At 51.3% G+C, this 14,073-nt stretch overlaps 1 protein-coding gene across 1 annotated transcript in view; it reads left to right on the forward strand.

The window, feature by feature from the left end:
* Nucleotides 1-14,073, forward strand: part of MGAT4B (alpha-1,3-mannosyl-glycoprotein 4-beta-N-acetylglucosaminyltransferase B) — a 36,466-nt gene that overhangs the window by 21,320 nt on the left and 1,073 nt on the right. The window contains exons 2-14 of the mRNA XM_042826623.1: nucleotides 1,853-2,032; nucleotides 2,720-2,860; nucleotides 3,793-3,926; nucleotides 5,504-5,550; nucleotides 7,500-7,613; nucleotides 7,986-8,061; nucleotides 8,622-8,736; nucleotides 9,482-9,612; nucleotides 11,904-12,011; nucleotides 12,318-12,511; nucleotides 12,879-12,957; nucleotides 13,354-13,441; nucleotides 13,900-14,012. Coding sequence (XP_042682557.1) covers nucleotides 1,853-2,032; nucleotides 2,720-2,860; nucleotides 3,793-3,926; nucleotides 5,504-5,550; nucleotides 7,500-7,613; nucleotides 7,986-8,061; nucleotides 8,622-8,736; nucleotides 9,482-9,612; nucleotides 11,904-12,011; nucleotides 12,318-12,511; nucleotides 12,879-12,957; nucleotides 13,354-13,441; nucleotides 13,900-14,012 — 1,520 coding nt within the window. The remainder of the gene's footprint in view (nucleotides 1-1,852; nucleotides 2,033-2,719; nucleotides 2,861-3,792; nucleotides 3,927-5,503; nucleotides 5,551-7,499; nucleotides 7,614-7,985; nucleotides 8,062-8,621; nucleotides 8,737-9,481; nucleotides 9,613-11,903; nucleotides 12,012-12,317; nucleotides 12,512-12,878; nucleotides 12,958-13,353; nucleotides 13,442-13,899; nucleotides 14,013-14,073) is intronic.

Genomic DNA, 14,073 nt, shown 5'->3' on the forward strand with positions numbered 1-14,073 from the left:
TGGTGTAACTGTTTCCATTCACGCTGGCTCCAGTGCAGTGCTTTTGGTTGAGTTAGCTCTTCTGACTGTGTTCTGGTGTAGTTCTGTAAAATCTAACCTCACTGAAAACATACGAATGACTAGAGGTGAAAGTGTATGTGTACTGAGCACACAAGTTGCATTAATAATGGGGTAAAAAAAGGCCCAGAAAAGCATATCAATAGCTAACCAACTCTGCTGCCAGATGTTGTATAGTTAGTTATGGATGGAGGCACTCAGTTGTTTTATTGTTTAAAAAGGGCAGGCTGGGAAGGTGTTGTTTGGCAATAAAAAGCTTTATTGCCCTTGAGAAGTTACTCATTTATATATATTATTTTTATTATGCTTCCTTAAGGTGCGTATCCAAACACTTGCATTGATATTTGCATCCCAGCCACCATTGCCACATGACAGGCTCTGTTCTGCCTCATTTAGGAGCACTAAGATGACTGTAATTGGTTTTGTCCTTAGGATCCCTTTGGGACACTGCCTTGAGGCAGCCTTAGCAAGTGCCAGCATGGGGCTGGGCAGGGGGCTTCTTGTGTCGGACTCTGCTCCTCCTATAGATCCCCTTGTCCAGACAGGTTGCAGAACCAAGGTTGCTCACCTGCTGGCATCACCGCCGCTCACACACACCGTGGGGGGGATGCCACAGCTCAGGGCTGGCTGCAGGTGGCAAGAAGATGGGGAGGGCTGAGTAAAACCCTGTGGGAGTAGGAGCAGCTGTCTGTTTGTCTGCTCCGTGCTGTGGGCAGAACTTTGTGGTATGCCTGCGCCTGCCATTCCCACAATGACAAGCATCCTGTCTGCAGCCACTATTGCTGAGCAATATAAAATCCACTCAATCACTTGGCAGCTCTTTCTCCCTGGAGATGCTGTGTGCCATCTGGCGAGGGCCCCTGTGGTGCTGCTGCCTTTGCCCCAGTTATTCATGCCAGGCCATATGCAGCTGCCGTGTCCCCTGCACAGCTGGGTGTGCGGTGCCGGTTCCCTCCCTGTGAGCCCAAGATTTGGCTTCTGCTCACCCTGCTGATAGATGGTCCTTTGGAGCAGTCCTTGTGAGGGAATTTTGGGGTCTTTCCTGGGGTGCCATCTGCCATAGCATCAGGGCTGGCAATTGAAGGTCCCGGCGGCGTCTTCTCTTGGAGACCAACTCTCAGGCCCAAAGCCTTCACTCTTAAACTCTTATTTTTCTACAATAAGGCAACCCAAGCAAGGAGCATGGCGATTGGAAATATTTGTGTTTCTTGGTTTTGTCGTTGTTTTACCAAGTCACCAACCCCAATACTTCCAGTTCTTTTTTACTCAACTCCTGGTCCTTGCTGCTCACTCCTGTCGTTGCCAACTGACACCCCAACTTCTGGTGTTGCAGAGATGCATAATATTTTCCTTAAAACTAATGCAAGCAACTGAGCGTAGAGCAAAGAAGAACTAACACACAACATATTCTTGCTCCATGCTTTGGTCACACAACATCAGGTCATTATTCTCTATGACCAGAACCCAAGTTAAAGAGAGAAAGGGAAGCAGCTTTTACATTGTGGCTCTGCAGCTGAAAGTTCCCGCAGACTGTCAGAGCTCTCGCAGCCGACATGGTAGCACAAAGCACATGTGCATCCCTGTACAAAACACTGTTCTGTGTATCAGAGACTTTCTTCTGTGCATGTATCAACTATGCTTTGTATATCAACCAGCTCTCTCCACCATAACAGATTAGTGTATGATAGACCGCAGCTCCATAAATCCTAGTTTGGAGGTATGGAAGGGATGACTGCTTTCACTTTTGCATCCTTTGAGCACAGAGGAAACATAATGCTCTCTTTGCCATCTGCAGGTGACGTTGTGGACATCTACCAGCGGGAGTTCCTGGCTCTCCGGGACCGATTGCACGCAGCCGAGCAGGAGAGCCTGAAGCGCTCCAAGGAGCTGAACCTGGTACTGGAGGAGATCAAGAGAGCTGTCTCGGAGAAGCAGGCCCTGCGAGACATCAACCGCACCTGGAGCAGCCTATCTGGTGAATAGCAGGAGCAGAGGAGATGGTTTGGAGGTTGCTAGTGAGGAGGTAGAGAGGTGTGTGTGCAGGTAGGACGGTGCTCTTCTTCCTCCCGGCACCAGCAAACGGTGGAGTTCAGAGGTGTTTGTTGGTTTTTATTGTTATTTAATGCAATAGACTTGGGAACTCTTAAACTCTTGTTTAACGGCAGGTATGTACGCATCGTTGAACATTGTGATTGCCTCTGCCAGTGATATTTGCCAACTTGCTTGCTTCTAAGTTTTTTTCTTGCAAGTCACATGTGCCGTTTCCTGTGGCTGTACTGAATGCATATGGAAAGTAGTGGGTATCTGGAGACAGGGAAGAGGAAGGAGTTAGATTGGCTGAGCACCCTTTGCCAATTTATTTCTTCATTTTTTTTTAAGTTGCTCAGTTGAAGAAAATTGGATCTCCCTGGAAAGATCCGATTTGGCCTTCATTTGATCTTCATTCTCCCCCTTCCTTCCCAAATATTTTGGAAGTTCTTCAAGGCCCTCATGGCTCCTGCTGAACTTTAATTGGGTTTGTGGTAGCATGTTAAAGGTTGGCCTCATTTTTTATAACCCAGCAGTAGTCTCGGGTGGCCAGGCTGCTCTAAAAAGGCTTTTTGCCTTGCAGTCTCTTCCTACATACCATTCCTTGCATATTGATTCCCTTTTCCTTTTTAAGACGAAACCAAGTTAAAACTGTGGAATATCACCAACAAGAATGTGCTGCACCTTCCCACCATCTTCCATCATTTGCCACATTTGCTGTCAAAGGAGAACAGTCTGCAGCCAGCCGTGCATGTGGGACAGGGGCGCACTGGAGGTAAATGGGAATTAGTGCTGCTTTAGTGCTCTTCCTCTCACCTGGTGCCTGCCCCTGCCTTTTCCTCCGGGCCTGGCTGCGCTGCGGAGATGAGCAGGACTGGAGGAACAGCTGCATGTATCATGTGAGCTTCCTTGGTGCTGCAGCACACGGGGTGGGTAAGCCACAGAGCATCTGCGTGCCAGAGAGTAATGGGGATGTCTGTGCTCACAAAGGGTTCTCAGTGCTTCTCTCAGATGGTTTTTGCTGCTTTCCATCTCTGGAGTGCTTCAGGCTTTGCCTGCAAGGTGGTCAGATTAAAGCACAGTTCGTGGAGACTCTAAACTGTGTTAGGAAACAAATCTCATCCAGAACAGGACTTGGGTTCTTAAGCATTTCCTCCCCTGCTCCCAAATCTCAACCCAAACCCAAGCAGCTGACTGATTCCTCTTAAGCCAAGGTGCTTCTGGCCATAGGACTGCTTTGGTGAACAAGGGTGCTCTTGAAGTTGCCATTCACATGCCGGAAAGGACCTTGGGCAGGGAGAGTTTGGGGCATTTCCTAAGTTTTTGGGGGAGAAAAGAAAGAACCTCCAGTTCCTTTCTGCTTTTCAGAAAGGAGTACAAAGCCAGGTTTGTTTGCTAATGGAATCTGCCCAGCATTAGGGACAGCCAGGCTGCTTGTGGCTTTGTCCACCTTGATGCCCCAGATTTCCAAAATTGAGGATCAGCACAGCCTCAGCCCTCAGCTCACCGTCCCCACAGGTGCCAAGCGGTGTGAGGACAGCAGTCCCAGCCATTGTGCGAGCACCTGACCGCAGTGGGTGCCCTGCCATGGCTGCACCAGGCTGCTGCTGGCCTGTACTGGGTGAACCACGGGGTGGTCATGGGAGTTGAGAAGAACATCTTGTCCGGCGTGGCCTCTTTCTAAAATCTCTTCTTGGCCCTGGGCAGTGTCTGTCGTGATGGGAATCCCCAGCGTAAAGCGGGAGGTGCATTCCTACCTTACGGACACCCTCAGCTCCCTCATCTCTGAGCTCACGCAGCAGGAGAAGGAGGACTCGGTCATCGTTGTCCTCATCGCTGAGGTAAGATGGAGCTTGGCCTGTTGGTCCCACTTGGTGCCAAACAGTACAGCCACGTGCTTGTGGGCCTGGTCTTCTGGCTGGGCAGATGAGCCCAGCCTTTGCCAGGGACAGAAGATGCATCCTGCCCAAAATGAAGCGGTAGGGAGGCCAGGGTGTGAGCACACAAATGTCTCACGTCAGCAGCTGCTGTGTGATGCGTGATTTTATCGTTGTCTGTGTCTTGCTACCCGTGGAAGAGTGCTGGAGTGATTGTTCCCAGACTGAGCTGGAGCAGCCTCATGGTCGCATTTCAGGGGCTCTCAGCCCCCCCCCACAGCAGCTTTGTTTCTCAGCCGTTCTTTGAAAAAGGCCCTAACCTCTCTCCAGATCCCATTTATTTATCAAGAGCCCATTTGTTTTTGTCTGAGACTAATATGCTGCTTTACACTCATGTTGGAGTCCAGAATCAGTTGCGGAATCCGGGGGCTAAAAAGCCTTGATACATTAATCCACAAGAGCTGCTTTTATCTGTGGGTTTAGATGGTTATTTTTCTCCCCAGCTTTCCCCTCAGGATTATTTTTGTGAACCCCAAATGCATTTGTCTTAATTTTCAGAAATCCACTGAGAACGATAAACCTCAGTGGCGTGATGGTAGAGGGAGCAGCTCAAAGATAAATGCCGGGTTTTGATGCCTCTTTCCTTGTGGTTTGACATTTTGAGTAGTGTTTGGCTCTTCGGCCCCTGACTGGTAACTCCATAACAGAGCCAGAGCCCTTTTTTGGGAATGGGAGCTTTGTTCCCTTGAGAAAATCTTCCCCTGTCGCCATTCCAGCACAGCCTCACTGGTGTCACATCCCTGCATTGCTCGTGTCACCTCCTGGCGCCAAGACAACGACCCCAGTGCTGCATCCACACATCCACCCGCATCCCGGTCCCGTGGTGTGCATGTGACTGCCCAGAACAATGCAGGCACCAGGAAACACGCACATTTCTGCTCCTGGGTCTCCTGCCCTTTGCTCCTGCTGGTGTTTTCTTGGTCAGATGCTTTGTGTCCCGTGCCTGTCCCTGCTTAGCACTTATCTCACTCCCAGATAGAGCCCTGCAGTGCCACTGACCTTTGCCTCCAAACCACCACAGGTTGAGCTCTGCGAACAAACTGTTGGTTTGGGGAGAAAAGTGTTGAAATGAACTTGAAATGAAACTGCAGGCACGTAAATAATCCCGTGCTTTTCAGAAGAGGGGTGGAGATCCTTTTCTGCCGAGCGTTGTTTGGATGAAAGCTGGCACGTATGAAACAAGCTGCAGACAGCGTTTATCGCTTCATGCAGAGGCACGGTGTGGGCAGAGTGCAGGCAGTGCTGGGAGAGCTTGGGATCCTGCACTGTCTGCTGTGGTCTGGGTGTGATGGGTTCACCTCAGAGGAGGGCTTTGTCACAGCGGGGGTTGCGCTGGGTGTGAGATGGGGGGATGCATGTTAAAGGAGGATGACGTGGAGGTGCTGACAGCATGCCCAGGGTGTATGCAAGGTGATTTCTCAAACACGGGGCAGCACAAGCTGGGGCTGAGTGGTCTAACGCTGTGTAACTTCTGTTTTCAGACGGACACGCAGTACACAGCCGGAGTGGCAGAAAATATCAAAAACTTGTAAGCACTTTGAATGACTGCATGGGCCTGGGCTGTTCCTGCCACGGGGCAAGGGTAGCTTCTTCAAGTCAGAACACATCTTTCTGTGCCCCTTTCTTCTTGTTCTCTGCTTTGTTTGTTGTTCTTCAGTTCTGCATTGTCTTTGCTTTTGCTGCTTCCAGTTCTTGTTCCAAAATGTGTCCCATATGTAGCTTCCAGTAGTCTGCTGTGTGCTTGCAGTATTCAGCACACAAGGCTACGCTGTTCTGTCTTTGCTCTTTCTGTGCTTTGGCATTGCAAGAAGAAGGATTGTTTAGATTTACAGTAATCCTGGCAATTGTTGCTGTACCTGAGTGGCCCTCTGCCTGCTCTGTGAGTCAGAGCAGCTGGGCACTGCGGTACCTACGCACATCCAAATGCTGTAGTGCCTTCAAAATCCACGTTTGGTGTTCCTCCTGCTCCCACTGGTTTGTTTTCCTCATGTCCTAGGTGATAGTTACATTTTTCTCTCCCTAGCTGCTATTTACGTCCTTAGTGGCTTAGTGGCTTTTCAGTGCTATCAGGGCAGAAGCCAGCAGCGGATCATTAACTGCAAGCCAGGCCAGGTGGTAACAGTGCCAGAGCTCAGAGGTGAAGGAAAAAATGGAGAACGAGGAGGCTGTGCCCGGTCCGTCTCCTGCATTTGCATGTTTCCAAAGGATGGCAGCAACCACAAGAAGGAGGCTCTGCAGGGCAGCGTATCCCTGAGCCAATGACGGGCGAGGGGTTGGGATGAGCGCCCCGAGCGGAGCCGGAGGGCTGTGTGCGGCCCTGGGAGCAGAGCTGAAACAGAGCCTTCCATCTTGCTGTGCAGAAGCTGGCAGCTCTCCCTCCTCCTGCCTGCTGGCTGCGGGACGCGCGCAGTGGGGATAATGGGCCAATTGTCTGCTGTATCCTGATGGAATTGCTGGCCGCTGCTGCAGCGAGCGCTCTGTGCGGATGGCCTGCAACTTTAATTGGCCTCATGGTTTTATTTCTGTCCCCACCCCCATTCACTTCACTTATTTTTCTTCCAAATGGAATGGAGGTGGTGTGGGGACAGGGAGTGCTGAGCTCTTGTTGCAGGACATGAAGGCGGTCGCTGCCTCATTGCAGTTTTATCAGCTCTGTTTCACTGCTGAAAATAGTTGGAAATCTTGCCGGTCCCAGGGGGGAATAGAGAAGGGAAAACTAAGGGAGAAGTTTTTGGCGTTCTCGCTGCTCTCTCTCCCTCTGTCACATCTCCCATCCTCCAGGCTCCGCACAAACAAAGGAAATCAACCTTGCACCAAATGTTCTCGAAAAGGGCAGTGTAAAAATAACTGGGTTTCCCGCTTATCTCTGGCAGTTTCAGCAATCTCTGGGTATTGCTTGCAGCACTTCTGTAGGTACATATTTTTCTGATGAGTGAGGTTTTTTTTCTTGTTTGGTTTTGACTCTTTAAAGGCTTCTAAACCACATTACAGGAAAAATATATGCCGATTTTATCAGCATGAGGGAACGAGGTGGAACTCCTGCCAGCTGTCCTGACTGCAGCACAGCACGGCGCTTTAAGTAACTTATCAGAAATGCACAGCATAATCTCTGCAAAACAACTCTTAATTACTGGCACATTTGGAAAATCTCTGAAGGCCGGTGATGTCAGCAAGTCCTACCTTTGCTGTGCTCGTCTGCAGGGCCATTGAATCCTGCAGAGCAGGGGTGAGGGAGCACCTTCTCTCTGAAGCTGACCTGTGTGTTTTCTAAGTGCCATAAATACGAGACGCTTCCTTCTGGGTGTCAGTCCCCAAAGTCCTTTGGTGAGGATGGAGGTGCACTAGGGGAGGTTTCATCTTAGAGGCTGCATTTTCTGTTTGGTTCTGTGGCTTGATGTTTACCCAGTGAGTCGGTCTGTGAAGTGGTACGTCAGGCATGGAGGCACGCATGTATTTACAGCTGACTTTCTCCCTCAGATTCCCAAAGGAAATCCACTCTGGTCTCTTGGAGGTGATTTCCCCCTCTCCACATTTCTACCCTGATTTCTCCCATCTGCGGGAATCCTTTGGGGACCCCAAGGAAAGAGTCAGGTAAGAATCAATGATCTTAGATGCAAGCAAACCCTTCGTTAAGTAATTGCAACATCTTTCTCTCCAACTCCAGCAGGGAGAAAGCTTTTCTGAAGTCCCACACAAGGCCCCAAGGCTCACGTTGTCCAGGAGCTGGATGGGTGTGGTGTGGGGCCATGAGCTGGTGCAGGGCTTGCCTTGTGTGCGTTACTCCCATCAGCACAGTGTGGTGGTGGCTTTGACCCAGGTTTGCTCGTTCTGAGAGCCCTCCAGTTGCATAGCAGCTCTGAATGGATGGCTCAGGGACCAAAAGGAGCGACTGTGTGCCAGCTTCCCCAGCAGCAGCAGTGTGCTGGGCAGGATGGGCACTCCCATTGCCTTTGTCTGTTGCAGGTGGAGGACCAAGCAGAACCTGGACTATTGCTTTTTAATGATGTATGCCCAGTCCAAAGGCATTTATTACGTACAGGTAGGTTTGGTGCTGAGGGTGGAGAGGAGATGGTAATCTTCCATTGTTCTCCTGCTTCTCTGTGTTTCACCCACTCCGGTGCATGGCTGGGCTGTGCTAACCACAGAGACTGCACTCCATAGGGAAGCAAAGCCCTGACCAGTGTGTGGCTGCAGAGGGACAAGTCCTTCCAGAGCCTGCTTGCATGTGTATCACAGCTTGTGGAGGAGCATCTTGTAACCATCATCTCCTCCTGCGATGGGGAAGTGCCAGCCCTCCAGCTGATGGGAGTAGAGGCTGCTGGACACTGCTGTGTCTGAAGCACAGCTTGGCAGATGTGGCTTCTAAGTGTGGGGCTGGCCAGGTGGTTTTCTGAAATGCTTCAGACTGGGAGACATCTTTCCTAGTCAGACCAGGAGCCCTTGCTTTGTTTACCTGCTAGGATCTGCTTGGAGTGTCTTCCAACATAAACTAGATCTGTGCCAAAGCTTTCCTCCACTCTACAGTGTGATTACTCTGCAGAGAGGCTCTTACTGGAACCTGGATGTGTCACTGGCACTGACTGTCCCTTCCTCTTGCAGCTGGAGGATGATATCGTGGCCAAACCAAACTATCTCAGCACAATGAAGAACTTTGCCTTGCAGCAGCCCTCTGAGGAGTGGATGATCCTGGAGTTCTCTCAGCTGGGGTTTATTGGTAAAATCTCACCTCTGTCCCAACAAACACAAACACCTGCTGGGCGTTGTAAGAAGGTCAGCTCTTGTCCAACAACTTGGATTCGTGAGACTGTCAAAACCTTGGACTTGGTTCCTCCTTATTCTTTGCAACCAGCCCTATGTTTGCACAGGAAAAAGGGCTCCTCCAAGCCACAGCTGACATTCGCTTTTAATGAAAATAAACCTGGTTGGAGGCTCACCAGACAGCCTGATGGCTTCGGCACGACCAGTAGCTTTTAGGCTGGATTGGCTCTGATGTTGCCTAACAGTGTACAAAAGGAAGTTTACATCAGCACAGAACTATTTTGGGAACAGCAGTACATGGCTGCAGTAGCAGCTTCATCTGTTATGCTGGATCCTGGTTTGACTGGCTTAAAACTTCCAGTTTTCAGGGCAGGAAACGATGTGTCCTGCAGCTGGCTGAGTGACTTTCAACCTTCTTTCTCTCTGCTGAATGGAAGAGTTTTAGACCTTTTGGTACTGCTGTGACCTATGAGAGACTAATGCTTTCTAATTCTGCCATGAATATTAAATCCAGAGCTGTATTAGCAATGCCAACAGTACTGGTACATAAAACAGAGCTGCACGTTATTTCATTTATGTAGAGAAAGGGACACATCTGACCTCCACATCTCAGCCTCTAGAGTGTTTTCTTCCCAGCTCTCATTCTGCACAATGTCAATACATTACAATAGCTGCTCTCTTTTCCCTTTTTTGTGCTGTAGGAAAAATGTTCAAGTCTCTGGATCTGAGCTTGATCGTGGAGTTCATACTGATGTTCTATAAGGACAAACCCATTGACTGGCTGCTGGATCACATCCTTTGGGTGAAAGTCTGCAACCCTGAGAAGGACGCGGTACGTAAATAACCTTCACTGAAGGGAAAGTTCTTTTGAGAGAGAAGAAAGATGGTTGGTCTGTACCTGCAGAGGCTTTGGAGGGTCGTGTGAGTGCACTCTGGTGCTAGCTGACTTAGCACTGAGCCTTGCTGCTCCTCTGGGCTTCCTTATGGACAGTGCAGGATGGGGGAGTTCAGCCCTTTCTGCAGCTGCCTGAAAAGGCATTCTTTCTGCATCCCTCTGTTCCTGCAGCCCTGCAGCACAGCAGCCATCCCCACACCGTACCCTGGAATAACCCTTGGCTCAGTGCTCATTTAGCATCCCCGCAGGGAGCCTGCACAGGCTGCCCTCAGCTGACCCTCCCTGCCCTGCTTCCCGGCAGCACACCGACATCTCACTGCAGCATCTGGGAGGGTGCAGAGTGCTGACACGGGATCCTGCTTTGTGCTGCCTCGTGGAGTCAGCAGCAGAAAGCCCTGCACCCACGGGCTGTGTTTTAAGTTGTAGCAGCAGCAGCAGGGGGCTAAACTGAGTGGGATGGGCAGAGAAGGAGCCAGGGTGAGCACGAGTGAGATGAGCTCACTGCCATCTCCCCACCCTCCTCCCTGAGCATACTGTATTTACTCTGCACTGCTTGTGTTCTCCTGACAGACGCTGAGCAGCTGAGTCCCGGTGGCCCAGAATAGCTGCGTGCTCAGAGCCAGCAGCCTGGGAGGGACCTGGTGGCCACAAAGACCTGGTGACTCGTGCCAGGGCAACCAGTCACACTGGGGCTAATATTGTATTTCTCCTTGAGGGCCAGAGCTGGGTAACACAGCAGCCCTGAGCCTCTGTGCTGGCCCCCAATGACCTGTCACCCTTGGGCAGGGTTGGGGCTGTGGAGATGGAGTGGGGAATGGGACTGCGCTCTGTGCCGCCCTGCTCTCTGTGCCCCCTCCCTACAGCCTTCAGCCTGAGATTTGGTTCAGCACAGGTCCCACCACGCTGCCCCATCAGCTCTGCTCAGCTCCTGCCTGGCAGAGTCCTCCGAGGGCTTCCCAGGGGAACCTGCAAGCCTCTTAAATGTGTTGCCTTTTTAAAAATTAACCTACTTTCCATGTGGATTTCTGGCTTCTTTTCCCTACTGTTTGCATGATTAACTCAGCACTGCTCCCTTTCAAACACGACTCCCCTTTGTAAATCCTGCTGTGCGGAACCAAGTGAGTAGCAGTGAGAATTTGTCTTTTTGACTGAAAGTTTGTTTGACCTGAGCTTTCACTGAGTGCTTTGTCTGCTCTGGATATAGCCTGCTTTTCCTTTTAAAACTAATTTTAGATTTACCTGAGGCAGAGCTGTGTGAAAGGATGGCCTTATTACCACCAGCTGAGCCCAGTCCTGGCTTCTCTGGGTCAGTGCTGCTGTCAGCGAATGCCTCTTTAGCAGAAGTAGTAAAAGAGAGGAGAAATCAGGAGGTGTCACAGCCTCCTCCTCTCTCCTTCCCCCTTCTCTGCCCACCCAGAGATGAGAGCTGACGGTTGCTCTGCGGGGCCGCATTTGTTGTCGCTGGCAATGAGCAGGGCTGCTTTTAATTTTCTGATGTAACGTGAGCTGATTAGGGGATTATCTGCTGGCGGCTCACAGGGGTGTGCCTAGCATCTCACAGCTCAGGGATGGTGGCAGTGTCACCCCCTCCTTTCACTGTACCCAGTGGTGCCAGGCAGGTGAGTCAGAGGAAGGGGAACAAAACACAGAAAGCCCAGGCCCACTGCTGCCATTCCCCTCCTCATGGCTCTGCTCTGTGCTCTTGGGGCTGTTATCCTTTCCCTCCCCGTCATCTCTCGCCCCATGGAGAGCAGTGGCTGCAGCAGAGCTGCACGTCCAAGTTCATTACGTTGTGGGATGGACACGAAGCAGCCAACAGCTTTGGCAGCACCCAACAAAAACTGCCAATAGGCTGAAAACTGCCCAGTGATGAGACTGTGACTGCTGCCTGCGAGCTTAGGCTCTAAATATCCCAGAACTTACTGTCACCTCAGAAATAAGAGATCCTGAGCTCTGAGTCATAGGGAAAGGGCTTTCCAGATAAGCCAAGGACAAAAGAAACTGAATTCTCTGCCTGTCCCTACTTCACATCGCCCAGAGATCTGCTCATCGTTACCAGGGTGCGCTTAGCAATGAGAAACGTGGCAGCGGGCTGTGAGCCCCGGCTGCTCACCAGACCCTGGTGGTGACCTTCGTGTCTCTGAGATCAGTCATTCCCTCAGGGGTTCCTCTGTTGATGCTGGAAGCTGGCACGTGAGGTGGTGACATGGGGGATTTTCCCATTTCAGAAGCACTGCGACAGGCAGAAGGCAAACCTGAGGATCCGCTTCAAGCCCTCGCTCTTCCAGCACGTGGGAACCCACTCCTCTTTGGCTGGGAAGATCCAAAAGCTGAAGGTGGGTACTGAGCAGTCTCTGACCCCCATAGAGGAGACATCCCCTCTGCTACTGCAGACAGATTTGATGGTATAAGGCCTTTGATAAGCTGCCCCTCACCTGGCAGAGAGCTGGTGTGTGCAGAGTTCTGTGACATTTGGAAGTTGTGTTCAAGCTGTTGGCTGAGACACAGGGAGCAGCAGTGCTCCATTCTTCACTGCGCAAATCAAGAGCTTTTAATTTGTACTGCCTCGTTGGAAACCCCATTCCTCATGGCTGAGAGCAGCTTGTGATCCTTTCCTGCTTTCTTGCTTTGCCTCCATCAAGGACAAGGACTTTGGCAAACATGCCCTGCGAAAGGAGCACGTCAACCCTCCTGCAGAGGTGAGCACCAGCCTGAAAACCTATCAGCACTTCACCCTGGAGAAGGCTTACCTGAGAGAGGATTTCTTCTGGGCCTTCACACCCACCGCTGGAGACTTCATCAGATTCAGATTCTTCAAACCACTCCGCATTGAAAGGCCGGTGCTTGGGGGCTGCACGGGTGGGGACACCGGGTGGGCACAGAGTGTGAGGAGATACTTCTCTCACGTTGTCCTGGCTTTCACTTTGGGCTGAATTCTTTGCCCATCCCCGGGAGGAGGGAGCAGTGCTCTGCCAGGGGGAGGGCGATTTGACTTGACCCTTTTTGGTGGGTCCATGTCTGCTGGAACCCTTTGCTTTCCTGCACTTAGGAACAACCCTTAGGGTACCCATCTGGTACAGGTGTCCTTACCAACCAGGTGCTTTCTAGGAATTGCACCTCTTAGGTTGAGATGTTTGATGGCTCACAAGTCATCACTTCCCTGTGCTCAATGTAGTTTTCTGTGGTTTTGGTCTCTGTCACAGGTTCTTCTTCCGCAGCGGGAACATTGAGCACCCTGAAGACAAACTCTTCAATACCACTGTGGAAGTTTTGCCGTTTGATGTAAGTGTGTTAGTGAGAGCTGAGATGTGGGTGGAGGGGGAAGAAGAAGAGGATGGAGAAGGGAGAGCCACTGAGAACTGTCAGGAGAACCTTGAGTGCCTTTGGGAGGTGCTGGCAGCCTGAGCAGCTGATCCCCTGGTATGGAATCGCCTTGGGAGCTGGGATGGAGCTGCCTACAGAGGATACCCAGGTGGATGGGGTGGCTGCAAAGGAAGGGCTGGGGCAGGATGTGTAGCTCCTTGTGCTGGGCAAGGGAACGAGGTGCCACAGAGTGCTGAGACCTGCATATAGCCAGGGATGCTGTGGGGGTGGCTCCGGGGGTTGCTTTTATTGCCTGGGGCTTTGGGGTGGTTCTCACTGCTGGTCCTGAGCTGAGAGCTCCTCTCCATCCTGCAGAGCCTGCAGTCAGACAAGGAAACCTTGCAGGAGGGAAGAGGCACAGCTGTCAGATACCACAGAACAGCCGATGGCTACATCCAGATAGGTATGGCAGGGAGGAGACCCTGCATGCATCCCCTGTGCTCATTTTCACATGACTTAAAGCTGTTCTTTCTTTGTTGGGAAAATAGGGCACAAGTATTGAGTGTGATTTTTTTCCATTTTCTTTTCCTTTTTATTTTTTTTTCAAATTATGCCCAAAATGGGACATAGCAACAGGCTGAATGCTTGCTAATGCTGTGGAAAGAAGCACTGCCTCCTGTGCCTTACCCTGTCTCTTGTCTATTACAGCACAGTGCTGCATCAGTCTGTCTGCACTTGTTCTGTCTGCATTTTGTTCTAACTGATGGGTGCTGCTCCTCTCAGTGTAGCAGAGTGCACTCTGTGCTTCACTGATGGTTTCACAGTTGGTTTCAGCCCCTCCCTGATGCCTGGGCCCTGTGTGCCCAGTCCCCGTGGTGCCCCTGCTCTGCCAGCCCCACCTCACCTGTGCTCTCCCACCAGGCTCCTTCTCCAAGGGTGTTGCAGAGGGCGAGGTGGACCCATCCTTCGGGCCGCTGGAAGCCATCCGCCTCTCCATCCAGACCGACTCCCCAGTGTGGATCATCCTGAGCGAGGTGCGCTGCTCTGCCGCCGCCACCACCCCAGCCTTATCATCTCCGTGCTATGTAACAGGCC

This window comes from Centrocercus urophasianus, unplaced genomic scaffold, assembly GCF_019232065.1.
Source record: "Centrocercus urophasianus isolate 14NV4802_14NV808 unplaced genomic scaffold, USGS_Curo_1.0 seq_26, whole genome shotgun sequence".
Classification (NCBI taxonomy): Eukaryota; Metazoa; Chordata; class Aves; order Galliformes; family Phasianidae; genus Centrocercus; species Centrocercus urophasianus.